General features: G+C 33.8%; 1 protein-coding gene and 4 non-coding genes across 5 annotated transcripts; 1 reads left to right on the top strand and 4 right to left on the bottom strand.

Moving 5' to 3' along the window:
* Nucleotides 1-277: 277 nt before the first annotated feature.
* TRNAT-UGU (transfer RNA threonine (anticodon UGU)) lies at nt 278-349 on the bottom strand. Its single transcript has one exon. It is a non-coding gene; the product is annotated as a tRNA-Thr (tRNA).
* Nucleotides 350-3,700: 3,351 nt separating this feature from the next.
* TRNAT-UGU (transfer RNA threonine (anticodon UGU)) lies at nt 3,701-3,772 on the bottom strand. The gene has a single exon. It is a non-coding gene; the product is annotated as a tRNA-Thr (tRNA).
* Nucleotides 3,773-7,122: 3,350 nt separating this feature from the next.
* TRNAT-UGU (transfer RNA threonine (anticodon UGU)) lies at nt 7,123-7,194 on the bottom strand. The gene has a single exon. It is a non-coding gene; the product is annotated as a tRNA-Thr (tRNA).
* A 17,773-nt stretch (nt 7,195-24,967) lies between these two features.
* On the top strand, nt 24,968-26,000 carry LOC127091344 (uncharacterized). Its single transcript, XM_051029964.1, has 4 exons — nt 24,968-25,271; nt 25,389-25,571; nt 25,648-25,758; nt 25,831-26,000. The coding sequence occupies exons 1-4, from the start codon at nt 25,120-25,122 to the stop codon at nt 25,922-25,924; spliced, it is 540 nt and encodes a 179-aa protein (XP_050885921.1). The 5' UTR covers nt 24,968-25,119; the 3' UTR covers nt 25,925-26,000.
* Nucleotides 26,001-27,007: 1,007 nt separating this feature from the next.
* TRNAT-UGU (transfer RNA threonine (anticodon UGU)) lies at nt 27,008-27,079 on the bottom strand. Its single transcript has one exon. It is a non-coding gene; the product is annotated as a tRNA-Thr (tRNA).
* Between the last annotated feature and the right edge of the window lie 814 nt (nt 27,080-27,893).

Genomic DNA, 27,893 nt, shown 5'->3' on the forward strand with positions numbered 1-27,893 from the left:
GCGTTGTAATATGCATTACTTCTTGCCACTCTTCAATGTTAGACTCTCTAAAAATACCTGAAAATGAAAATTGTGACAAAACTTTTTCATAAGGGATGAATGTTAACCCATTGCAACTTTGAAACAAAAACACATGTATATCATTAAATAGGAATACCAAAATAAGCAAATGTTAAAATAAAACTATATGCTGAATTTCTCTATAAAATTAGAAGCACTAGAACTTCCATATATACTTCCAAACCTAACTGAATAAAGTTGTAACAAAAATATAATTTGCCCTCATGCATGATCGAACTGCAGACCTTCAGTTTACAAGATTGACGCTCTACCACTGAGCTATAAGGGCAGATGAAATTCCATCTAAATAGTTTTGCTATAAATTCAGAGGTTCATAAGTTCCATTGTAATAATTTGGACATCATTGAATAAAGTGAATATTGGTAGCATGTTGGGAAGGTGCGTACTATGTAAAAGCTTAAGATATCTGCGACAAATTAAAACTAATCATTTGTAAAAAACAGTACAAATAAATGCATAAAAATCTATGTTACTCGAAAACCTTTTCATTGGTCCTTTTGTTAGAAATATTTCATATAACAATTGTTTTAAATAGAGTTAGGTGTGTTTTTGAAATAAGCAAATGATAACAAAAAGCTATGTTGATTTTCTCTATTATATAAAATTTGAAGCACTTGGACTTTCGAACAAAATTCCAAACCTAAATGAATAAATTTGTAACAATAATATAATTTTCCCTCATGCAGGATATCTCCAACAAATAAAAACTCATCATTTGTAAGAAAGCAATACAAATCAATGCATAAATTTCTATCTTACTCAAAACTTTTCAATTGTCCATTTATTAGAAATATTTTACATCACTATTGTTTTAAATAAAATTAGGTGTTTTTTTGAAAGAAGCAAATGATAAAATAAAGATATGCTGATTTTCTCTATAAAATTTGAAACACTAGAACTTCCAAACCTAACTGAATAAATTTGTAACAACAATATAATTTAACCTAAATAACCATTGTCGATGTTTAATGGAGGCGTTGTAATATGCATTACTTCTTGCCACTCTTCAATGTTAGACTCTCTAAAAATATCTGAAAATAAAAATTGTGACAAAACTTTTTCATAAGGGATGAATGTTAACCCATTGCAACTTTGAAACAAAAACACATGTATATCATTAAATAGGAATACCAAAAGAAACAAATGTTAAAATAAAACTATATGCTGAATTTCTCTATAAAATTAGAAGCACTAGAACTTCCATATATACTTCCAAACCTAACTGAATAAATTTGTAACAAAAATATAATTTGCTCTCATGCAGGATCAAATTGCAGACCTTCAGTAGACAAGACTGACGCTCTACCACTGAGCTATAAGGGCAGATGAAATTCAATCTAAATATTTTTGCTATAATTTCATAGGTTCAAAAAATCCATTGTAGCAATTTGGACATCGTTGAATAAAGTGAATATTGGCAGCATGTTGGGGTGGTTTGTACTATTGAATAGTCTTTAGATATTTACAACAAATTAAAACTCATCATTTGTAAAAAAAACAATACAAAAAATGAATAAAAATCTACGTTACTCAAAAACCTTTTCAATGGTCCTTTCGTTAGAAATATTTCATATAACTATTGTTTTAAATAAAATTAGGTGTACTTTTGAAAGTTGCAAATGATAAAATAAAGCTATGTTGGTTTTCTCTCTCATATAAAATTTGAAGCACTTGGACTTTTGAAACATCCTTCCAACCCTAACTGAATAAATTTGTAACAATAATATAATTTTCCTTTATGCAGGATCAAACTGCAGACCTTCAATTTACAAGACTGACACTCTACCTCTGAGTTATAAACACAGATGAAATTTAATTACATATTTTTGATATAATTTAGTGTTATAAACTCCTTTGTAATAATTTGGACATCATTGAATATTGGTAGCATGTTGGATTGGTGCGTACTATTGACAAGTCTTAAGATATCCGCAACAAATTAAAACTCATCATTTGTAAGAAAACAATACAAATAAATGCATAAAAATGTATCTTACTCAAACCTTTTCAATGGTCCATTTGTTAGAAATATTTCACATCACTATTATTTTAAATATAATTAGGTGTGTTTTTGAAAGAAGCAAATGTTAAAATAAAGCTATGCTGATTTTCTCTATAAAATTTGATACACTAGAACTTCCAAACCTATATGAATAAATTTGTAACAACAATATAATTGAACTAAATAATAATTAACGATGTTTAATGGAGGCGTTGTTATATGCATTACTTCTTGCCACTCTTTAATATTAGACTCTCTAAAAATATCTAAAACTAAAAATAGTGACAAAACTTTCTGATGAGGGTAGAACGTTACCCACTGCAACTTTGAAAATAAAACATAAACCTCAACTGAATAAATTTGTAACAATATTTCAATTTGCCTCAACGCAAGATCGAATTGCAGACCTTCGGTTTACAAGACTGGCGCTCTACCACTGAGATATAAGGGCAGATAAACTTAAATTTAAATTGTTTTCCTATAATTGCATAGGTTCATAAACTCCATTGTAATAATTTGGACAACATTGAATACAATGAATATTGGTATCATGTTGGGGTGGTGCGTACTATTGAAAAGTTTTAAGATATCTGCAACTAATTAAAACTCATCATTTGTAAAAAAACAGTACAAATAAATGCATAAAAATCTACGTTACTCAAAAACCTTTTCAATGGTCCTTTTGTTAGAGTTATTTCATATAACTATTGTTTTAAATAAAATTAGGGTTATTTTTTAAAGAGGCAAATGATAAATTAAAGCTATGTTGATTTTCTCTATCATATAAAATTTGAAGCACTAGGACTTTCAAATATGCTTTCAAACCTAAATGAATAAATTTGTAACAATAATATAATTTTCCCTCATGCAGGATAAAAGTGCAGACCTTCAGTTTACAAGACTGACACTCTACCCCTGTACTATAAGGACAGATGAAATTTAATTTACATGTTTTTGTTATAATTTAGTGTCATAAACTCCATCATAATAATTTGGACATCGTTGAATATTGGTAGCATGTTGTGTTGGTGCGTACTATTGATAAGTCTTAAGATATCTCCAACAAATTAAAACTCATCATTTGTAAGAAAACAATACAATTAAATGCATAAGAATCTATCTTACTCAAAACTTTTCAATTGTCCATTTGTTAGATATATTTGACATCACTATTGTTTTAAATAAAATTAGGTGTTCTTTTGAAAGAAGCAAATGTTAAAATAAAGATATGTTGATTTTCTCTATAAAATTTGAAACAATGGAACTTCCAAACCTAACTGAATAAATTTGTAACAACAATATAATTTAACCTAAATAACCATTGTCGATGTTTAATGGAGGCGTTGTAATATGCATTACTTCTTGCCACTCTTCAATGTTAAACTCTCTAAAAATACCTGAAAATGAAAATTGTGACAAAACTTTTTCATAAGGGATGAATGTTAACCCATTGCAACTTTGAAACAAAAACACATGTATATCATTAAATAGGAATACCAAAAGAAGCAAATGTTAAAATAAAACTATATGCTGAATTTCTCTATAAAATTAGAAGCACTAGAACTTCCATATATACTTCCAAACCTAACTGAATAAAGTCGTAACAAAAATATAATTTGCCCTCATGCATGATCGAACTGCAGACCTTCAGTTTACAAGACTGACGCTCTACCACTGAGCTATAAGGGCAAATGAAATTCCATCTAAATAGTTTTGCTATAAATTCAGAGGTTCATAAGTTCCATTGTAATAATTTGGACATCATTGAATAAAGTGAATATTGGTAGCATGTTGGGAAGGTGCGTACTATGTAAAAGCTTAAGATATCTGCGACAAATTAAAACTAATCATTTGTAAAAAACAGTACAAATAAATGCATAAAAATCTATGTTACTCGAAAACCTTTTCATTGGTCCTTTTGTTAGAAATATTTCATATAACAATTGTTTTAAATAGAGTTAGGTGTATTTTTGAAATAAGCAAATGATAAAGAAAAGCTATGTTGATTTTCTCTATTATATAAAATTTGAAGCACTTGGACTTTCGAACAAAATTCCAAACCTAAATGAATAAATTTGTAACAATAATATAATTTTCCCTCATGCAGGATATCTCCAACAAATAAAAACTCATCATTTGTAAGAAAGCAATACAAATCAATGCATAAATTTCTATCTTACTCAAAACTTTTCAATTGTCCATTTATTAGAAATATTTTACATCACTATTGTGTTAAATAAAATTAGGTGTTTTTTTGAAAGAAGCAAATGATAAAATAAAGATATGCTGATTTTCTCTATAAAATTTGAAACACTAGAACTTCCAAACCTAACTGAATAAATTTGTAACAACAATATAATTTAACCTAAATAACCATTGTCGATGTTTAATGGAGGCGTTGTAATATGCATTACTTCTTGCCACTCTTCAATGTTAGACTCTCTAAAAATATCTGAAAATAAAAATTGTGACAAAACTTTTTCATAAGGGATGAATGTTAACCCATTGCAACTTTGAAACAAAAACACATGTATATCATTAAATAGGAATACCAAAAGAAGCAAATGTTAAAATAAAACTATATGCTGAATTTCTCTATAAAATTAGAAGCACTAGAACTTCCATATATACTTCCAAACCTAACTGAATAAATTTGTAACAAAAATATAATTTGCTCTCATGCAGGATCAAATTGCAGACCTTCAGTAGACAAGACTGACGCTCTACCACTGAGCTATAAGGGCAGATGAAATTCAATCTAAATATTTTTGCTATAATTTCATAGGTTCAAAAAATCCATTGTAATAATTTGGACATCGTTGAATAAAGTGAATATTGGTAGCATGTTGGGGTGGTTTGTACTATTGAATAGTCTTTAGATATTTACAACAAATTAAAACTCATCATTTGTAAAAAAAACAATACAAAAAATGAATAAAAATCTACGTTACTCAAAAACCTTTTCAATGGTCCTTTCGTTAGAAATATTTCATATAACTATTGTTTTAAATAAAATTAGGTGTACTTTTGAAAGTTGCAAATGATAAAATAAAGCTATGTTGGTTTTCTCTGTCATATAAAATTTGAAGCACTTGGACTTTTGAAACATCCTTCCAACCCTAACTGAATAAATTTGTAACAATAATATAATTTTCCTTTATGCAGGATCAAACTGCAGACCTTCAATTTACAAGACTGACACTCTACCTCTGAGTTATAAACACAGATGAAATTTAATTACATATTTTTGATATAATTTAGTGTTATAAACTCCACTGTAATAATTTGGACATCATTGAATATTGGTAGCATGTTGGATTGGTGCGTACTATTGACAAGTCTTAAGATATCCGCAACAAATTAAAACTCATCATTTGTAAGAAAACAATACAAATAAATGCATAAAAATGTATCTTACTCAAACCTTTTCAATGGTCCATTTGTTAGAAATATTTCACATCACTATTATTTTAAATATAATTCGGTGTGTTTTTTAAAGAAGCAAATGTTAAAATAAAGCTATGCTGATTTTCTCTATAAAATTTGATACACTAAAACTTCCAAACCTATATGAATAAATTTGTAACAACAATATAATTGAACTAAATAATAATTAACGATGTTTAATGGAGGCGTTGTTATATGCATTACTTCTTGCCACTCTTTAATATTAGACTCTCTAAAAATATCTAAAACTAAAAATAGTGACAAAACTTTCTGATGAGGGTAGAACGTTACCCACTGCAACTTTGAAAATAAAACATAAACCTCACTGAATAAATTTGTAACAATATTTCAATTTGCCTCAACGCAAGATCGAATTGCAGACCTTCGGTTTACAAGACTGGCGCTCTACCACTGAGATATAAGGGCAGATAAACTTAAATTTAAATTGTTTTCCTATAATTGCATAGGTTCATAAACTCCATTGTAATAATTTGGACAACATTGAATACAATGAATATTGGTATCATGTTGGGGTGGTGCGTACTATTGAAAAGTTTTAAGATATCTGCAACTAATTAAAACTCATCATTTGTAAAAAAACAGTACAAATAAATGCATAAAAATCTACGTTACTCAAAAACCTTTTCAATGGCCCTTTTGTTAGAGTTATTTCATATAACTATTGTTTTAAATAAAATTAGGGTTATTTTTTAAAGAGGCAAATGATAAATTAAAGCTATGTTGATTTTCTCTATCATATAAAATTTGAAGCACTAGGACTTTCAAATATGCTTTCAAACCTAAATGAATAAATTTGTAACAATAATATAATTTTCCCTCATGCAGGATAAAAGTGCAGACCTTCAGTTTACAAGACTGACACTCTACCCCTGTACTATAAGGACAGATGAAATTTAATTTACATGTTTTTGTTATAATTTAGTGTCATAAACTCCATCATAATAATTTGGACATCGTTGAATATTGGTAGCATGTTGTGTTGGTGCGTACTATTGATAAGTCTTAAGATATCTCCAACAAATTAAAACTCATCATTTGTAAGAAAACAATACAATTAAATGCATAAGAATCTATCTTACTCAAAACTTTTCAATTGTCCATTTGTTAGATATATTTGACATCACTATTGTTTTAAATAAAATTAGGTGTTCTTTTGAAAGAAGCAAATGTTAAAATAAAGATATGTTGATTTTCTCTATAAAATTTGAAACAATGGAACTTCCAAACCTAACTGAATAAATTTGTAACAACAATATAATTTAACCTAAATAACCATTGTCGATGTTTAATGGAGGCGTTGTAATATGCATTACTTCTTGCCACTCTTCAATGTTAGACTCTCTAAAAATACCTGAAAATGAAAATTGTGACAAAACTTTTTCATAAGGGATGAATGTTAACCCATTGCAACTTTGAAACAAAAACACATGTATATCATTAAATAGGAATACCAAAAGAAGCAAATGTTAAAATAAAACTATATGCTGAATTTCTCTATAAAATTAGAAGCACTAGAACTTCCATATATACTTCCAAACCTAACTGAATAAAGTTGTAACAAAAATATAATTTGCCCTCATGCAGGATAGAACTGCAGACCTTCAGTTTACAAGACTGACGCTCTACCACTGAGCTATAAGGGCAGATGAAATTCCATCTAAATAGTTTTGCTATAAATTCATAGGTTCATAAGTTCCATTGTAATAATTTGGACATTATTGAATAAAGTGAATATTGGTAGCATGTTGGGAAGGTGCGTACTATGTAAAAGCTTAAGATATCTGCGACAAATTAAAACTAATCATTTGTAAAAAATAGTACAAATAAATGCATAAAAATCTATGTTACTTGAAAACCTTTTCATTGGTCCTTTTGTAAGAAATATTTGATATAACAATTGTTTTAAATAGAGTTAGGTGTATTTTTGAAATAAGCAAATGATAGAAAAAAAGCTATGTTGATTTTCTCTATTATATAAAATTTGAAGCACTTGGACTTTCGAACAAAATTCCAAACCTAAATGAATAAATTTGTAACAATAATATAATTTCCCTCATGCAGGATATCTCCAACAAACAAAAACTCATCATTTGTAAGAAAGCAATACAAATAAATGCATAAAAATCTATCTTACTCAAGACTTTTCCATTGTCCATTTATTAGAAATATTTTACATCACTATTGTTTTAAATAAAATTAGGTGTTTTTTTGAAAGAAGCAAATGATAAAATAAAGATATGCTGATTTTCTCTATAAAATTTGAAACACTAGAACTTCCAAACCTAACTGAATAAATTTTTAACAACAATATAATTTAACCTAAATAACCATTGTCGATGTTTAATGGAGGCGTTGTAATATGCATTACTTCTTGCCATTCTTCAATGTTAGACTCTCTAAAAATATCTGAAAATAAAAATTGTGACAAAACTTTTTCATAAGGGATGAATGTTAACCCATTGCAACTTTGAAACAAAAACACATGTATATCATTAAATAGGAATACCAAAAGAAGCAAATGTTAAAATAAAACTATATGCTGAATTTCTCTATAAAATTAGAAGCACTAGACCTTCCATATATACTTCCAAACCTACCTGAATAAATTTGTAACAAAAATATAATTTGCTCTCATGCAGGATCAAATTGCAGACCTACAGTAGACAAGACTGACGCTCTACCACTGAGCTATAAGGGCAGATGAAATTCAATCTAAATATTTTTGCTATAATTTCATAGGTTCACAAAATCCATTGTAATAATTTGGACATCGTTGAATAAGGTGAATATTGGTAGCATGTTGGGGTGGTTTGTACTATTGAATAGTCTTTAGATATTTACATCAAATTAAAACTCATCATTTGTAAAAAAAAACAATACAAAAAATGAATAAAAATCTACGTTACTCAAAAACCTTTTCAATGGTCCTTTCGTTAGAAATATTTCATATAACTATTGTTTTAAATAAAATTAGGTGTACTTTTGAAAGTTGCAAATGATAAAATAAAGCTATGTTGGTTTTCTCTGTCATATAAAATTTGAAGCACTTGGACTTTTGAAACATCCTTCCAACCCTAACTGAATAAATTTGTAACAATAATATAATTTTCCTTTATGCAGGATCAAACTGCAGACCTTCAATTTACAAGACTGACACTCTACCTCTGAGTTATAAACACAGATGAATTTTAATTACATATTTTTGATATAATTTAGTGTTATAAACTCCACTGTAATAATTTGGACATCATTGAATATTGGTAGCATGTTTGATTGGTGCGTACTATTGACAAGTCTTAAGATATTCGCAACAAATTAAAACTCATCATTTGTAAGAAAACAATACAAATAAATGCATAAAAATGTATCTTACTCAAACCTTTTCAATGGTCCATTTGTTAGAAATATTTCACATCACTATTATTTTAAATATAATTAGGTGTGTTTTTGAAAGAAGCAAATGTTAAAATAAAGCTATGCTGATTTTCTCTATAAAATTTGATACACTAGAACTTCCAAACCTATATGAATAAATTTGTAACAACAATATAATTGAACTAAATAATAATTAACGATGTTTAATGGAGGCGTTGTTATATGCATTACTTCTTGCCACTCTTTAATATTAGACTCTCTAAAAATATCTAAAAATAAAAATAGTGACAAAACTTTCTGATGAGGGTAGAACGATACCCACTGCAACTTTGAAAAAAAAACATAAACCTAACTGAATAAATTTGTAACAATATTTCAATTTGCCTCAACGAAAGATCGAATTGCAGACCTTCGGTTTACAAGACTGGTGCTCTACCACTGAGATATAAGGGCAGATAAACTTAAATTTAAATATTTTTCCTATAATTGCATAGGTTCATAAACTCCATTGTAATAATTTGGACAACATTGAATACAATGAATATTGGTATCATGTTGGGGTGGTGCGTACTATTGAAAAGTTTTAAGATATCTGCAACTAATTAAAACTCCTCATTTGTAAAAAAACAGTACAAATAAATGCATAAAAATCTACGTTACTCAAAAACCTTTTCAATGGTCCTTTTGTTAGAGTTATTTCATATAACTATTGTTTTAAATAAAATTAGGGTTATTTTTTAAAGAGGCAAATGATAAATTAAAGCTATGTTGATTTTCTCTATCATATAAAATTTGAAGCACTAGGACTTTCAAATATGCTTTCAAACCTAAATGAATAAATTTGAAACAATAATATAATTTTCCCTCATGCAGGATAAAAGTGCAGACCTTCAGTTTACAAGACTGACACTCTACCCCTGTACTATAAGGACAGATGAAATTTAATTTACAAGTTTTTGTTATAATTTAGTGTCATAAACACCATCATAATAATTTGGACATCGTTGAATATTGGTAGCATGTTGTGTTGGTGCGTACTATTGATAAGTCTTAAGATATCTCCAACAAATTAAAACTCATCATTTGTAAGAAAACAATACAATTAAATGCATAAGAATCTATCTTACTCAAAACTTTTCAATTGTCCATTTGTTAGATATATTTGACATCACTATTGTTTTAAATAAAATTAGGTGTTTGTTTGAAAGAAGCAAATGTTAAAATAAAGATATGTTGATTTTCTCTATAAAATTTGAAACAATGGAACTTCCAAACCTAATTGAATAAATTTGTAACAACAATATAATTTAACCTAAATAACCATTGTCGATGTTTAATGGAGGCGTTGTAATATGCATTACTTCTTGCCACTCTTCACTACGCCAAAAATGACTTTTAACAGCGCATCTTAGACAGCGCTTTTAAAAGAAAGCGCTGTCTAAGGTTAAAATAAAAAACAAACACGGAAAATGTTCCAAGAAAATAATAAAAGCGCTGTCTAATGGGGGGTCTTAGACAGCGCTTTCTAAAAGCGCTGTCTAAGACCCCCCCTTAGACAGCGCTTTTAGAAAGCGCTTATAAATATAGACTTTAGACAGCGCTTTTGGTAAAGCGCTGTCTAAAGTCTTTAAATTAAAAAAAAAATTAAAACCAAAAGCGCTGTCTAAGGGGGGGTTTAGAAAGCGCTTTTGGAAAGCGCTGTCTTAGGCATACCTTAGAAAGCGCTTTACACAAAAGCGCTGTCTAAGGTCTTATTAAAATAAAATTTCAGACCACAAAAGCGCTTTCGTTCTCTGTTATTTTGTTTTCCCTCTTCTTCACTCACCTCAAAAACTTACGCCATTTCCACAAAAGCGCTTTTGTTTTCCTTCTTCTCAACTCACACAATAACCCTACCTTCTCACTCTCGGCGGCCGTGCTCACGTATTTCTCTCTGGAAACAAACCCTAAATTTCTCACTGTACGGCGGTGCTCACGTATTTCTTCTCACTATACCGGCAGCGAAACAAACCCTTCCTTCTCACTGTACCGGCGGTGCTCACGTACTTCTCACCATAACCACACCTTGGTAAGTCTCTTTCTCAAACCCTAAATAACTTTGGTACCAAATGCATGTTGAAGTAGAGGTAATGACTACATTGTATTCATTCTTGCATATGTGAATGTTTATGGTTTGTGAGTGATATTTGATTTTATATAATGTGTTATAGATGAACATTATGTGTGAAAACTCTTGCCCCATTTTATATTTTTCTGTATTTTTTTGTATCACCAATGTTGCTTCTGTTGAAAACTCAGTCATATTTTTCTGTATCACCAATGTTGGTTCTGTATTATGTGTGAAAACTCAGTTATATAAAATGACCCAAATTTTGAGATTTTGAAGTTTATTTTGTTGCCTTAGGGTTGAATGTTGGTTTTGAAGTTGAATCAGTTAGTGTTTAGGGAATTAAAGTGTTAGTTTGAAATGTTAGTTAAGTTAGTAAGTTAGTGAAAAGTAGTTAGTTGGTTATTGATAATATGATTGTTAGTTGAGTTGATTCGATAGTTAGCTATGAAACTGTTAATTATGTGTCAGAGACTGTTAGAGATTAATTAGAACAGTTTTGTTAGTAGGACTGTTATGAAATTTGAAATGTGATTCAGTTAGTTATTTAGGAAAGTTGGTTAGTCATGTTTGAATTGGCAAATAAAATTAGTAAGTTAGTTAATATTGAATGGACAAGGTTTATTAGTGTATTTTGAAATCAGTTATTGAAATGCTAATAGGAGTTAAAGTAGTAGTTAGTGTATCAATTTACTAACTCATGCTAGTCTGAAAAGAACAAGCTACAAAGTTTGGTGACAGGTGAATACTAGTTAGGATGTTAAATGGATTTTGGTGAATGTATTTTGAAATCAATTTGAATGTTCATTGAAACTACTATGGAATAATAGTTTTGACCAGTTGAATGTTCAAAGATACTACCTTAGTTATGTATTTTCGTCTAGATTAATTGTTTACTTTAATAAGTAGGAAAACCATGGATAAAACATGGATCTGTGCCGATCGAATGACCAAAGAGTACGAGAGTGGGGTTTTGGAATTCGTTAAGTATGCTGTTCAACACGCTGAAAACCCCAGACGAATGCATTGTCCTTGCTTGCGTTGTTGTTATATTGGTAAGGTTGACGCACATGGATTGAAATCGCATTTGCTGAGGCATGGAATTGATCAAAGTTATCAGTGTTGGATATTTCATGGTGAGAAAATTAACGAGAATGTTGAATCGAGTGGAAAAAGTAGTACGACCTATGCTTCATACGACAAAGACACGGAAACATACGATTGTGATCGAGTTGAAGAGATTGTAGAAGCACTGGAAGAAGATCTTCATGATTGTCCTGAAATGTTTGAGAGGATGGTAAGCGATGCAGAGAAACCGTTGTACAAAGGTTGCACTAAATTCTCAAGACTTTCTGCGGTATTAAAGTTGTACAACTTAAAGGCGGGCAATGGATGGTCGGATAAAAGTTTCACAGAGTTGTTGGCCCTTATGAGAGAAATGCTACCGGATGATAATGTTCTTCCTAATCAAACCTATGAGGCAAAAAAATGTTGTGCTCTATTGGCATGAGCTATGATAAGATACATGCTTGTCCTAACGATTGCATTTTGTTTCGTAACGAATATGCAATGTTAACTGAGTGCCCTAAATGCGGTTTGTCTCGATATAAGAAAAGATTATCTCCCGCAAAAGTCTTATGGTATTTTCCGATAATTCCGAGATTTAGGCGCATGTTTCGTAGTGAAACCGATGCAAGACATCTTACTTGGCATGCAGATGAAAGAATTATTGATGGAATGTATCGGCATCCGGCTGATTCACCACAGTGGTCGAAGATTGATAATGATTATCCTGAGTTTGGATCAGAAGCAAGAAACCTTCGATTGGCATTATCTACTGATGGAATGAACCCACATGGTCTTCAAAGTATCTCACATACCACATGGCCTGTGATTCTTATGATTTATAACCTACCTCCGTGGCTATGTATGAAGCGTAAGTACATGATGTTATCTATGTTAATCTCTGGGCCTAAACAACCAGGGAATGACACAGACGTATACTTGACACCTCTGATCGAAGATTTAAAGATTTTGTGGGAGAACGGTGTGGAGGTTTATGATGGATATAGGAAAGAAAGTTTCAATTTGAGGGCGATGTTGTTTGGCATAATTAATGATTTTCCAGCATACGGGAATCTATCTGGGTATAGCATTAAAGGTCAACGTGTGTGTCCTGTTTGTGAAGACGGAACCGATACGATTCGATTGGAACTTTGCCAGAAGAATGTGTTTCTCGGTCATCGTAGATTCTTACATTCTAAACATCACTACCGTGGGTGGAGAAAAGCATTCAATGGAGACACCGAACATCGTAGAGCTCCACCCGCATTGTCAGGTGAACAAGTTTTTGAAAAGGTGAAAGATGTGCGTATTGAGTTTGGCAAGCCTTTTGCACATAAGATTGTGAAAGGTGGGTGGAAGAAAAGGTCGATATTTTTTGAATTGCCATATTGGAAGTCTTTGTACGTGAGACATTTTCTCGATGTTATGCATATTGAAAAAAACGTATTTGAAAGTGTTATCGGTACATTACTCAATATAAAAGGCAAGTCTAAGGATGGCCTTAAAGCAAGGGAGGACATGTTAAAAATGGGAATGAGAACTGAATTAGCACCCGTGAAGAAAGGAAGACGAACATATCTACCACCTGCTGCTTTTACTTTATCTAGAAAGGAGAAAAAAATTTTGTGTAAGTCTCTGAGTGAAGTTAAGGTTCCAGAAGGATACTCATCTGATATCAGAAGACTTGTTTCTATGAAAGACCTCAAGTTGAAGAATTTGAAGACACATGATTGCCATGTTATAATGGAACATTTTCTACCGATAGGTATACGTTCTATTTTGCCAGAAAAAGTAAGAAGTGCCATAACTAAATTGTGTTTTTTCTTTAGGTCAATTTGTAGTAAGGTGATCGATCCCGAGATCTTACCAACACTACAAAAAGAGATTGTAATTACCTTGTGTGAGCTTGAAATGTATTTTCCTCCGTCTTTTTTTGACATAATGGTTCATTTAGTTGTTCATCTTGTGAAAGAGACACAGTTGTGTGGACCAGCTTATATGAGATGGATGTACCCTGCTGAACGGTATATGAAAATATTAAAAGGGTACGTGAAATCCCGAAGTCGACCAGAGGGTTGTATTGTTGAACGATACATTGTTGAAGAAGCTGTTGAGTTTTGTACTGAATATTTGTCTAACGTTCAATCGATTGGACTCCCCAGAACTCAGATTTTCGACAAAATGGAAGGTAAAAAATTAATTGGGAATAAAATTGTGACAATATCAAGGGATGAACGGGATCAAGTTCATTTGTATGTTCTGCACAATAATAATGAGGTTGAGCCATATGTTGAAATGCACAAGGATGTACTCCGAAGGTTAAATCCGAACAGAAATGAAAATTGGATAGTTATAGAGCACAATCAAAGTTTCATACAATGGTTGAAGGATCATATTTATTTGAAGCGCTCTTCAGATCCTTCTTCGGTAACAGAAAGGTTGAGATGTTTGGCATATGGTCCAAGTTTGCATGTGTTTTCTCATAGCGCATATTCAATTAATGGATACACATTTTATACCAAAGAACAAGATGATAAGAGTACTATGCAAAATAGTGGTGTCACCGTGCTAGCTGAAGCAATGCATATATCAAGTATGAAGGACTTAAACCCCAAATATGCAAATTTGTCATATTTTGGAGTTATTGAGCACATTTGGGTGTTTGATTACGAGAAGTTTCAGATTCCCATCTTTGGTTGCAAGTGGGTGAATAGTAGTGGCATACGAATGGATAAGTCTGGATTTTTGCAAGTTGATCTTACTAGGGTGGGGTACAAAGATGAACCTTTTATTCTAGCATCTCAAGCTAAACAAGTGTTCTATGTGAATGACCCGAAGAGTACAAAATGGTCTATAGTGCTTTTCTCTAACAAAGTGACTGATGATAGCGGTGTCGATCAATGTGATATTGATGTTGAGAATGAGTCATGCATTAGACGGAATGAGTTGAATAGAAATGATGAAGTTGAGGATCTTATACCAGATGAGTCATATATAAGAAACGATCATAATGAGGGAATTTGGATCAATTCATCCGTACGCATTGCTAAGAAACAAGTGATTAATATTCCAACAAAGAAAAGAAAGAGATGTTAGTGACTTAGGTAAATTATCCATGGTTTCTTTATTTATTTTTTTCATTTGTTTTGATTATAAGTTATATGTGATAATGCATGATTTCATTATATTTTTGTTTTCAATTGCTTTGATTATAAGTTATATCTGATAATGCATGATTTCTTTATTTTTTTGTTTTCAATTGCTTTGATTATAAGTTATATTTGATATTTGATGGTTTCCTTGGTTTATTACAGGTTAGACATGGCTGATAACCAACATGAGGAAGTTAGTAAAGTATCCGCGGAAGAAGAAATTCGAAGAGGCATCACAGTAATGCGAAGGGTGGTCCAAGGAAGATCTCGAGGCATCATACTAGATGTCTCTTGGAACAACCAGGGACAACTTATAGAACCTAATGGGCATACCTTAACTAGTTTCATCGGTGCACTAGTAAGGAATGAAATTCCCATTACATGTGATGATTGGAGAAATAAAGAGTTGAAAGAGTCCAAAGAAAAAATTTGGAGTGAGATAAAGGTACAATCATTTGGCCCTTAATTATACGGTATCAATTATGTTTTTTCAATTACCGATACTAACTATCAATCTGTATGTTTTTCTTAGCGATGTTTTAACATCGAAGAAGAAAGAAGAGGGTTTTGTATGAAATTGGCCGGAAAGCTTCTTAGAGGGTTTCGGACATTTTTATCATCCAAGTTCCTTAAGGATGCGGATGGTAATTTTGTGGATGCGGAGTGTAACACCCCGATAATAATATAATAATTATTTAAATTAAGTTAATAATCTATTTATTAATTTAATTAAATAACTGGATTATTATTATTATTATTATTTTGGAATAATAATTATTGGAATAATTATTTATTGGAATATATAAGTTGGAATAATAAAAAGTCCCAATTTTTGGAAAAAGGGTTTTCACGTGAAAAGGAAAAGAGAAGCGGCTGAAAGAGAGAAAGGGCAAAAGGCAGAGCAAGAGAAGAGGAAGAGCTTGAAGCTGCAGAATTTGCCGGATTAACTCAGGTAAGGGGGGTTTATCGTTGATTAACGGGTATTATATGATAATATGTCATGGGTAGTGATAGACCTTTAAATTACCTCTGAATTGGATGATTATGATGAATTGTGAACCTTTTTGGATGAACGAAATTGGGGTAGAATCGAGAGGAAATTCGTAGGAATTTGATGTAACCGTGTTAGATTTTGTGAAATCAAATAAGATATGAATTGTGTTGAGTGGCATAGGTATTAGTAGGGTGTGCTAATACTATGATTAATTATATGGCATGATATGATATGCTTTCGTGATAAAATGTGTTGATGATATGTGATGGTATGCATAATGCTGTGAATGTATCGGTTATGTATGCATTATTAATAGACTGTTGTATGGCTTAGAGTGTGAGCATATGTCTATTCTTGAATTGTTGTTGTTGTTGTTGTTGTTATTGCATTGCTAGGTGATTAGCATGCATATTCTAGCCTTTGGGGCTGTAGCTAATTCCCATGGTGAGGAATTAGTGAGTGAATCCTTATGAAATTGTTGTTGATGTTTGCATACTAGATGAGTAGTGTGCATAGTCTAGCCTTTGGGGCTGTAGCTAATTCCCATGGTGAGGAATTAGTGAGTGAGTCATTAGATCTCAATGAGTGGGACTAGTGAGCTCAGTAGCCGTATCCGGAGGGATCGGTGAGCTTGGACTATATGTTCAAGAAGAGTTGGTACCGCATTTCATGGAGTCTCATTGCATAATGAATGCATGGCATAGCCTGTGGGGCTGTAGCTAATTCCCATTGTGAGGAATTAGTGAGTAAATCGTTGTGTTGTGTTGTTGGTGTTGAATATGGTTTGAGACTATACATATGATATATATTATTGTTGAGTATAATGTTTGCGTTGATACTGCCGTTATGGAGTGTGTAGTCTGGTTAGGGTGAGTTGATGCGTTATTTACTTAACATTACATAATGTTGTATAATGCTTATTATATTGATTGAGGAACTCACCCTTACAACTATTTTTCAGGAAACGAGCAGTGAGTTGAGTAGAAGCAAATGCTTGGAGTCTAGTGTAGTCTCCTAAGTGGGTCATGCTCTGATAGATGTAACATCGGGATGGGACGTTTGAATATCTTATTGATTGGTTGTGAACCATTTTGCATGTAATATGTTACATGTTTGGAATAATTGAATTGATGTCTATCCGCTGCGTATTATGCAGATACTTTATGTTTTGAATTAAATAAATGAGCATGACAGGACATATTTGATGGTTATTGTTTGATGATCGTGTGACACCCTTCGGGGCATAATTACTCTGATTATTATATGTTATTATTTTAAATTAATATTTTGGGGTATTTAGAAGGGTGTTACATTAGTGGTATCAGAGCATAGTCGGTCGTGTCGAGTCGTAACTATTCTATTTCCCCTGTACGGGATAGGTGTTGTGTAACCCTATCAGTACTTATTGTTTAGCTTGTTGGGTTTTCAGAATAGAGATGGCTGGAAGAGGTAGAGATGATGCTGCGATTGCTGAGGCTCTGGGTATGCTAGCTGGAGTACTTGGAGGAAATCCGAATGTTGTGGGAATGGGAGCTGCTCGTCAGTTGAGTGAGTTCCAGAAGAACAATCCTCCAATGTTCAAGGGGGCATATGACCCAGATGGTGCTCAGAAGTGGTTGAAGGAGATTGAGAGGATCTTCAGAGTAACTGAGTGTGCTGATAACCAGAAGGTCAGGTTCGGTACACATATGCTGTCAGAGGAAGCTGATGATTGGTGGGTTGCTACCCGCACTGAGTTGGAATCTGCTGGGAATCCTGAGATCACTTGGGCTGTGTTCAGGGAGAGATTTCTGAGGAAGTATTTTCCAGAGGATGTCAGAGGGAAGAAAGAGATAGAGTTCTTGGAATTGAAGCAGGGTAACCGGACTGTTACTGAGTATGCTGCTAAGTTCACAGAGCTGTCGAAGTATTATACTCCATATGCTGAGGCTGCTGGGGAATTTTCGAAGTGTGTGAAGTTTGAGAACGGGTTGCGTCCCGAGATCAAACAGGCTATTGGATATCAGCGGATTAGAGTGTTTTCTGATCTGGTTGACTGTTGCAGGATTTTTGAACAGGATTCCAAGGCCAGAGCTGAGAGCTATCAGCAGAGGGTTGATAGGAAAGGCAAGAATCAGATTGATCGTGGAAAACCGTATACAGCTGGCAAAGGTTTTCAGAGGCAGAGTGGGATGAAAAGGCCTAGTGGGGGAGACTCTAGTGCTCCTGTTAAGTGTTACCGATGTGGTCGGGCTGGACATCGTGTTCATGAGTGTACCAGTGCTGAGATGAAGTGTTTCAAGTGTGGAAAGAGTGGTCATTTGGCTGTAGAGTGCCGGTCGAAGAATGTGACTTGTTTCAACTGTGGAGAGGTGGGTCATATCAGTCCACAGTGTCCTAAGCCGAAGAAAGAGAATCAGTCAGGAGGCAAGGTTTTTGCTTTATCGGGTTCTGAGACTTCTGCAGATGATCGTTTGATCCGAGGTACGTGTTATATTAATGGCTTTCCTCTTGTAGCTATTATTGACACAGGTGCGACTCATTCTTTTATATCTTTGGATTGTGCTGTGAAACTTAAGTTAGAGATATCTGAGATGTTTGGTAGTATGGTGATTGATACTCCTGCGAAGGGTTCAGTGACTACTACTTCAGTTTGTTTGAATTGTCCTTTGAGTATTTTTGGTAGAGACTTTGGGATAGACCTTGTGTGTCTCCCGTTAGTGCAAATTGATGTTATTCTGGGTATGAACTGGTTGGTGTTTAACCGAGTCTATATCAAGTGTTTTGATAAGACTGTGATTTTTCCTGAGATTGAAGAAGAAAAGAGTTTGTTTCTATCGGCAAGGCAAGTGAATGAGGAAGTAGCTGGTGGAGCAGAGTTGTTTATGCTGTTAGCGACTTTGGAGGCTAAAGGTAAACTGGTGATTGGCGATTTAGCTGTGGTGTGTGATTTTCCTGATGTGTTTCCGGAAGAAGTGAATGAGTTACCGCCAGAGCGTGAAGTTGAGTTCTCGATTGAATTAGTACCTGGTACTAGACCGATATCGATGGCTCCGTACCGTATGTCTGCTATTGAGTTAGCTGAATTGAAAAGTCAGTTGGAAGATTTGTTGGATAAGAAGTTTATTCGTCCAAGTGTGTCACCGTGGGGTGCACCAGTGTTGTTGGTTAAGAAGAAGGAAGGTACTATGAGGTTGTGTGTGGACTACAGGCAACTGAATAAAGTGACGATCAAGAATCGGTATCCTTTGCCGAGGATTGATGATTTGATGGATCAGTTGGTTGGTGCGAGTGTGTTCAGCAAGATAGATTTGAGATCTGGGTATCATCAGATACGTGTGAAAACTGAGGATATTCAGAAGACTGCTTTCAGAACGAGGTATGGACATTATGAGTATTCTGTAATGCCTTTTGGTGTGACTAATGCGCCTGGAGTATTTATGGAGTACATGAATAGGATTTTCCATCCGTACTTGGATCAGTTTGTTGTGGTGTTTATCGATGACATTTTGGTGTATTCGAAATCTGAAGAAGAGCATGCTGAGCATTTGAGAGTGGTTTTAGGAGTGCTGCGAGAAAAGCAGTTATTTGCTAAACTGTCTAAGTGTGAATTTTGGTTAGAAGAAGTTAGTTTTCTTGGTCATGTGATTTCAAGAGGTGGTGTTGCTGTTGATCCTTCTAAGATAGAAGCGGTATCTAAGTGGGAAGCTCCGAAGTCTGTTGCTGAGATTCGAAGTTTCCTTGGTTTGGCTGGTTATTATAGGAAGTTCATTGAGGGATTTTCTAAGTTGGCGTTACCGTTGACGATGTTGACTAGAAAGGGGCAAGCGTTTGTTTGGGACTCAAAATGTGAAGCAGGTTTCCAAGAGTTAAAGAGAAGGTTGACTACTGCTCCTATTTTGACGTTACCGAGTTCGTCGGAACCATTTGAAGTTTACTGTGATGCTTCATTGTTGGGTTTGGGTGGTGTGTTGATGCAGAATAAGCAGGTTATAGCTTATGCTTCGAGACAGCTGAGGGTTCATGAAAGGAACTATCCGACGCACGATTTAGAGTTGGCAGCTGTAGTGTTTGTTTTGAAGTTGTGGAGGCATTACTTGTATGGATCAAGATTTGAGGTTTTCAGTGACCATAAGAGTTTAAAGTATTTGTTTGATCAGAAAGAGCTGAATATGAGACAGAGGAGATGGTTAGAGTTTCTGAAGGATTATGATTTTGGGTTGAATTACCATCCGGGTAAAGCAAATGTAGTGGCTGATGCATTGAGTCGGAAATCATTACATATGTCTATGTTAATGGTTAAGGAATTGGATTTAATTGAGCAGTTTAGAGACTTGAGTTTGGTGTGTGAGAGTACTCACAACAGTGTTAAATTGGGAATGTTGAAGTTAACGAGTGGTATTCTGGAGGAGATCAGAGAGGGTCAGAAATCCGATATGCATTTGGTTGATAAGTTGACTTTAGTGAATCAAGGTCGAGGTGGTGAATTCAGAGTTGATGAGAATGGTGTTTTGAAATTTGGTAGTCGGGTGTGTATTCCGAATGTTATTGAGCTTAAGAAGAGTATTCTTGAGGAGGGACATCGTAGTGGCTTAAGTATTCATCCTGGAGCTACGAAGATGTATCATGATTTGAAGAAGTTATTTTGGTGGCCGGGAATGAAAAGAGAAATTGCGAGTTTTGTTTATTCTTGTTTGACTTGTCAGAAGTCAAAGATTGAGCATCTGAAGCCGTCTGGACTAATGCAACCGTTGGCTATTCCAGAGTGGAAGTGGGATAGTATCAGTATGGATTTCGTTTCTGGTTTACCGAGAACAGTTAAGAATTTTGAGGCTATTTGGGTGATTGTTGACAGATTGACGAAATCGGCTCATTTCATTCCGATCAGAATGGATTATCCGTTAGAGAGATTGGCTGAGTTGTATATTGAGAAGATTGTAAGTTTACATGGTATTCCGTCGAGTATTGTTTCGGACAGAGATCCTAGATTTACATCGAAGTTTTGGGAAGGTTTGCAGAAGGCTTTGGGAACTAAGCTGAGATTGAGTTCTGCATATCATCCGCAGACTGATGGTCAGACTGAGAGGACGATTCAGTCATTGGAGGATCTTTTGAGAGCTTGTGTTTTGGAAAAGGGAGGTGCTTGGGATTGTTATTTACCGTTGATTGAGTTTACCTACAACAATAGCTTTCATTCGAGCATTGGTATGGCACCGTTTGAAGCTTTGTATGGTAGGAGATGTCGGACACCTTTATGTTGGTATGAGTCCGGTGAGAGTGCTGTGGTTGGACCGGAGATCGTTCAACAGACTACAGAAAAGATTAAGATGATTCAGGAGAAGATGAGAATTGCTCAGAGTCGTCAGAAGAGTTATCATGACAGGAGGAGGAAGTCACTTGAGTTCCAAGAGGGAGATCATGTGTTTCTTCGTGTTACTCCGATAACTGGTGTTGGTCGAGCTTTGAAGTCGAAGAAGTTGACACCTCGATTTATTGGTCCTTATCAGATTTTGGAGAGGATAGGAGAGGTAGCCTATCGTATCGCTTTACCGCCGTCACTTGCGAATTTGCATGATGTTTTTCATGTGTCTCATTTGAGGAGATACATTCATGATCCGTCGCATGTTGTCCAAGTAGATGATGTACAGGTGAGAGATAACCTGACTGTTGAAACATCGCCTATGAGGATTGAGGATCGAGAGTTGAAGCAGTTGCGGGGTAAAGAGATTGCCTTGGTGAAGGTAGCTTGGGGAGGACCAGCAGGTGGCAATGTAACTTGGGAACTGGAGAGTCAGATGAAGGAGTCTTATCCGGAGTTGTTCGTTTGAGGTACGTTTTCGAGGACGAAAACTCTTTTAGTGGGGGAGAGTTGTAACACCCCGATAATAATATAATAATTATTTAAATTAAGTTAATAATCTATTTATTAATTTAATTAAATAACTGGATTATTATTATTATTATTATTTTGGAATAATAATTATTGGAATAATTATTTATTGGAATATATAAGTTGGAATAATAAAAAGTCCCAATTTTTGGAAAAAGGGTTTTCACGTGAAAAGGAAAAGAGAAGCGGCTGAAAGAGAGAAAGGGCAAAAGGCAGAGCAAGAGAAGAGGAAGAGCTTGAAGCTGCAGAATTTGCCGGATTAACTCAGGTAAGGGGGGTTTATCGTTGATTAACGGGTATTATATGATAATATGTCATGGGTAGTGATAGACCTTTAAATTACCTCTGAATTGGATGATTATGATGAATTGTGAACCTTTTTGGATGAACGAAATTGGGGTAGAATCGAGAGGAAATTCGTAGGAATTTGATGTAACCGTGTTAGATTTTGTGAAATCAAATAAGATATGAATTGTGTTGAGTGGCATAGGTATTAGTAGGGTGTGCTAATACTATGATTAATTATATGGCATGATATGATATGCTTTCGTGATAAAATGTGTTGATGATATGTGATGGTATGCATAATGCTGTGAATGTATCGGTTATGTATGCATTATTAATAGACTGTTGTATGGCTTAGAGTGTGAGCATATGTCTATTCTTGAATTGTTGTTGTTGTTGTTGTTGTTATTGCATTGCTAGGTGATTAGCATGCATATTCTAGCCTTTGGGGCTGTAGCTAATTCCCATGGTGAGGAATTAGTGAGTGAATCCTTGTGAAATTGTTGTTGATGTTTGCATACTAGATGAGTAGTGTGCATAGTCTAGCCTTTGGGGCTGTAGCTAATTCCCATGGTGAGGAATTAGTGAGTGAGTCATTAGATCTCAATGAGTGGGACTAGTGAGCTCAGTAGCCGTATCCGGAGGGATCGGTGAGCTTGGACTATATGTTCAAGAAGAGTTGGTACCGCATTTCATGGAGTCTCATTGCATAATGAATGCATGGCATAGCCTGTGGGGCTGTAGCTAATTCCCATTGTGAGGAATTAGTGAGTAAATCGTTGTGTTGTGTTGTTGGTGTTGAATATGGTTTGAGACTATACATATGATATATATTATTGTTGAGTATAATGTTTGCGTTGATACTGCCGTTATGGAGTGTGTAGTCTGGTTAGGGTGAGTTGATGCGTTATTTACTTAACATTACATAATGTTGTATAATGCTTATTATATTGATTGAGGAACTCACCCTTACAACTATTTTTCAGGAAACGAGCAGTGAGTTGAGTAGAAGCAAATGCTTGGAGTCTAGTGTAGTCTCCTAAGTGGGTCATGCTCTGATAGATGTAACATCGGGATGGGACGTTTGAATATCTTATTGATTGGTTGTGAACCATTTTGCATGTAATATGTTACATGTTTGGAATAATTGAATTGATGTCTATCCGCTGCGTATTATGCAGATACTTTATGTTTTGAATTAAATAAATGAGCATGACAGAACATATTTGATGGTTATTGTTTGATGATCGTGTGACACCCTTCGGGGCATAATTACTCTGATTATTATATGTTATTATTTTAAATTAATATTTTGGGGTATTTAGAAGGGTGTTACACGGAGCTTCCTAGAAAATATGAAAGTTTGATATCGGCTGAAGAATGGGAAGCTTTCAAATCCAAAAGACAAGACCCGACTTTTCAAAGAATAAGTGCTACAAATCGGGAAAGAGCATCAAGTCCCGCATATCCGTACCGAAAAGGACGTGTCGGATATGGACGCTTAGAACAATCCATGGTAAGTATTTATAAATTGCGAAAACAAATTTGTTCATCATATATTAGTTTTATCTGATCAAATTGTATGACTTAATGTGTAGCTGCAGAAGGAGGAAAGTTCAGAAACATCTCTTCCTGCACATGTTTTGTGGAAGGAAGCCCGTGTGGGCAAATCTGGAGTTCCACAAGAAGAAGTTTTAAACGTATACCAGAAATGTGTAAGTATAACATTTTTTCATTAATTGAATAACATTTTTATACACAAATATTTGACAAGTATACGGTATTCATCTGATTTTTCAGGAGGAGCTATCTCAGTCTCTATCTCCCGATGATACTAAGAGCATACTTAGTCGGGCATTAGATGTCCCTGAGTATTCTGGTCGGGTGAGGGGTAAGGGATTTGGAGTCACTCCGACCTCCCTCAGTGTTAAAAAAGGAAAGGCTCCTAGTAATCGGGAGCTTCATGCAAGATTGGAAGCCATGCAAGCTGAGCTTGATGCATTGAGGAGAGAAAGAGAGGCTAGCGCCTCAACGGTATACAGAGATGCTTCGGACAAAAACAGTATCAACTGTACCTTTCAGCCGAACATTCTAGAGGTAATTACATATAATTGTCTTAAATTGAACTATTTGCTTAAATTATGTATTTGACATATATACACATTAACGATTTCTTGTTATTATTGGTTTTAGGGCATTTCCCATTGTCAGCTGTATTTGTCGTCACCATACTATCGGATGGTTGGCAAGGGAAAAGTGCATAACGTTAGCGGAGTATTACTCCACACTAGAGAGCTCCCTGCTGGATGTTTGAAGGTATCAGTTGATATTGCAGTTGAGCCGAATGCAGCATTACCATATCCTAGCGATGATTCGGATGCAACAACGGTGCACGAAGCAGTAGGTTCGTTTGTTGCATGGCCGACAAACCTCATATGCGTAGGATATGAGGTATGCTTAAAACTTATGTTAACTTTAATGTGTATATTCAAAGTTTAAAATTTATGCTTAAAATTTTACTTACATATTTTCCTTGGTTATGTTAAATAGACTCCCACAAAATCCAAATCAAAAGAAAATGAGGTTAGCAATGCCTCCGCACAACAAAAAAAGGAGGTTAGCAACGCCTCCGCACGGGTAAAAAGTTCTGGTGCTAAGAAGACCGTAGCTAGGAAAAAACCTACCACCAAGTATAGGTCGTGCCTCAGGACATTTATAGAGATGACCGATATACCGACCGGAGGTGTTCGGAATGTACATATGGAGGTAGGGATTTTCGGCTTTGATTACGACCAAATGATTGGTAATGAAGACTTCATGCAAGTTTTTGGTCATGAAGAAATCGGCGTCAACGTTGTCAATACATATATTAGGTAAATCCGGTCTACTTTGTTTTATTAATTAAACAACTTATGTTAATGATGTTTACTTTATGTTAATCCGGTTTACTTTATGTTTCAAAAGAGGTGTTAATGATGTTTTTATATTAGGTTTTTGTATGACAAATTGATGCGCCCCAATGATTTGGACGAGTCATTCGGATTCTTAGCACCCGCGACCGTCAACTTAGGTTTAATCTTAAGTAGACCGCATACCGTGACGGAGTATGTTCTTCAGATCCTCATGGAGAATAAAGATGCGGAGAAGTTGTTTTTTATACCGTTTAATACCGGGTTAGCATTTCATTCTAAATTCATCTATTATAATTATTTTCCAAGTTACCATCTAACATTTGCCTAATCATTACAGTGGACATTGGTTGTTGCTCGCAATCAATCCTATCCGAGAAATTGTGTATTATCTTGACTCGTTAGGAAATGATTGGACAACATACCCGGATATGAAGAACCTAATTGACACGTAAGTGAGAATGTTCAAAATTTTTCTTAGTTTATGTGAATTGTTCTAATTGCTTCATTTTTATTTTATTAGCGTCCTACAAGCTTTTCGGGCCCAACGAGATATCCAAACCTCAAGGAGGAGCGCCAACCGCATTACATGGATTAAAGTGGCGGTATATTTTTAATTACCACATTTTTTATTATATTAGTGATGACACTTGATAAAACTTAGGATTTATAATCCATATTTTTTTTCATGTAGTGTCCTCAACAACGTAATCAAATAGATTGCGGGTATTTCGTGTTGAGGTTTATGCGAGATACTCTTGCTTTGGGCCGATTAGTGATTCCCACCGATGTATGTATTTCTAACTTATGAGTTATTTTTATATTTACACATATCTCATATAATTAAATAGTTGGAATTAATTCAAAATATGTTATATTATTATGTAATACTTTGAGGAATTCAAGTGTGCATTTTATACAAAGGATCAAGTGGACGAAATCAAAGAGGAGTGGTGTCAATTCATGATAGAGCTCAAAGTTTTTTCATAAATTTGTGTAATTAATGTGTACATTTGTAGTATATGTAATGACTTGTAAATGTGTACATAAATTTGTATATATTTTGATACATTTAAGGCAAAATTGGTTTGAATTGGTATATATATATATTTGTTAGCCAAAAATTGGTAGAAAAAAGGCCAAAATGGCATGTATAAAATGTGATAACTGTCTGTCAAAATCTGGTTGAAAACAGGTAGAAATTCTGGTTTATAAACCTGGAAAAAATGTGGTTTAAAACAAAAGCTTCAAAAATTTTCGTATACATTAGACAGCGCTTTTGTAAAAAGCGTTGTCTAAAGGGGGGGTTAGAAAGCGCTTTAGGCAAAAGCGCTGTCTAAGGTATACCTAAAAAAATTAAAATAGGGGGGGCTTAGACAGCGCTTTTTGAAAATGAAAATTGTTTGGCGTAGTGCTTCAATGTTAGACTCTCTAAAAATTGTTTGGCGTAGTGCTTCAATGTTAGACTCTCTAAAAATACCTGAAAATGAAAATTGTGACAAAACTTTTTCATAAGGGATGAATGTTAACCCATTGCAACTTTGAAACAAAAACACATGTATATCATTAAATAGGAATACCAAAAGAAGCAAATGTTAAAATAAAACTATATGCTGAATTTCTCTATAAAATTAGAAGCACTAGAACTTCCATATATACTTCCAAACCTAACTGAATAAAGTTGTAACAAAAATTTAATTTGCCCTCATGCATGATCGAACTGCAGACCTTCAGTTTACAAGATTGACGCTCTACCACTGAGCTATAAGGGCAGATGAAATTCCATCTAAATAGTTTTGCTATAAATTCAGAGGTTCATAAGTTCCATTGTAATAATTTGGACATCATTGAATAAAGTGAATATTGGTAGCATGTTGGGAAGGTGCGTACTATGTAAAAGCTTAAGATATCTGCGACAAATTAAAACTAATCATTTGTAAAAAACAGTACAAATAAATGCATAAAAATCTATGTTACTCGAAAACCTTTTCATTGGTCCTTTTGTTAGAAATATTTCATATAACAATTGTTTTAAATAGAGTTAGGTGTATTTTTGAAATAAGCAAATGATAAAAAAAAGCTATGTTGATTTTCTCTATTATATAAAATTTGAAGCACTTGGACTTTCGAACAAAATTCCAAACCTAAATGAATAAATTTGTAACAATAATATAATTTTCCCTCATGCAGGATATCTCCAACAAATAAAAACTCATCATTTGTAAGAAAGCAATACAAATCAATGCATAAATTTCTATCTTACTCAAAACTTTTCAATTGTCCATTTATTAGAAATATTTTACATCACTATTGTTTTAAATAAAATTAGGTGTTTTTTTGAAAGAAGCAAATGATAAAATAAAGATATGCTGATTTTCTCTATAAAATTTGAAACACTAGAACTTCCAAACCTAACTGAATAAATTTGTAACAACAATATAATTTAACCTAAATAACCATTGTCGATGTTTAATGGAGGCGTTGTAATATGCATTACTTCTTGCCACTCTTCAATGTTAGACTCTCTAAAAATATCTGAAAATAAAAATTGTGACAAAACTTTTTCATAAGGGATGAATGTTAACC

Source organism: Lathyrus oleraceus, chromosome 6 (assembly GCF_024323335.1).
Source record: "Lathyrus oleraceus cultivar Zhongwan6 chromosome 6, CAAS_Psat_ZW6_1.0, whole genome shotgun sequence".
NCBI classification, from domain to species: domain Eukaryota; kingdom Viridiplantae; phylum Streptophyta; class Magnoliopsida; order Fabales; family Fabaceae; genus Lathyrus; species Lathyrus oleraceus.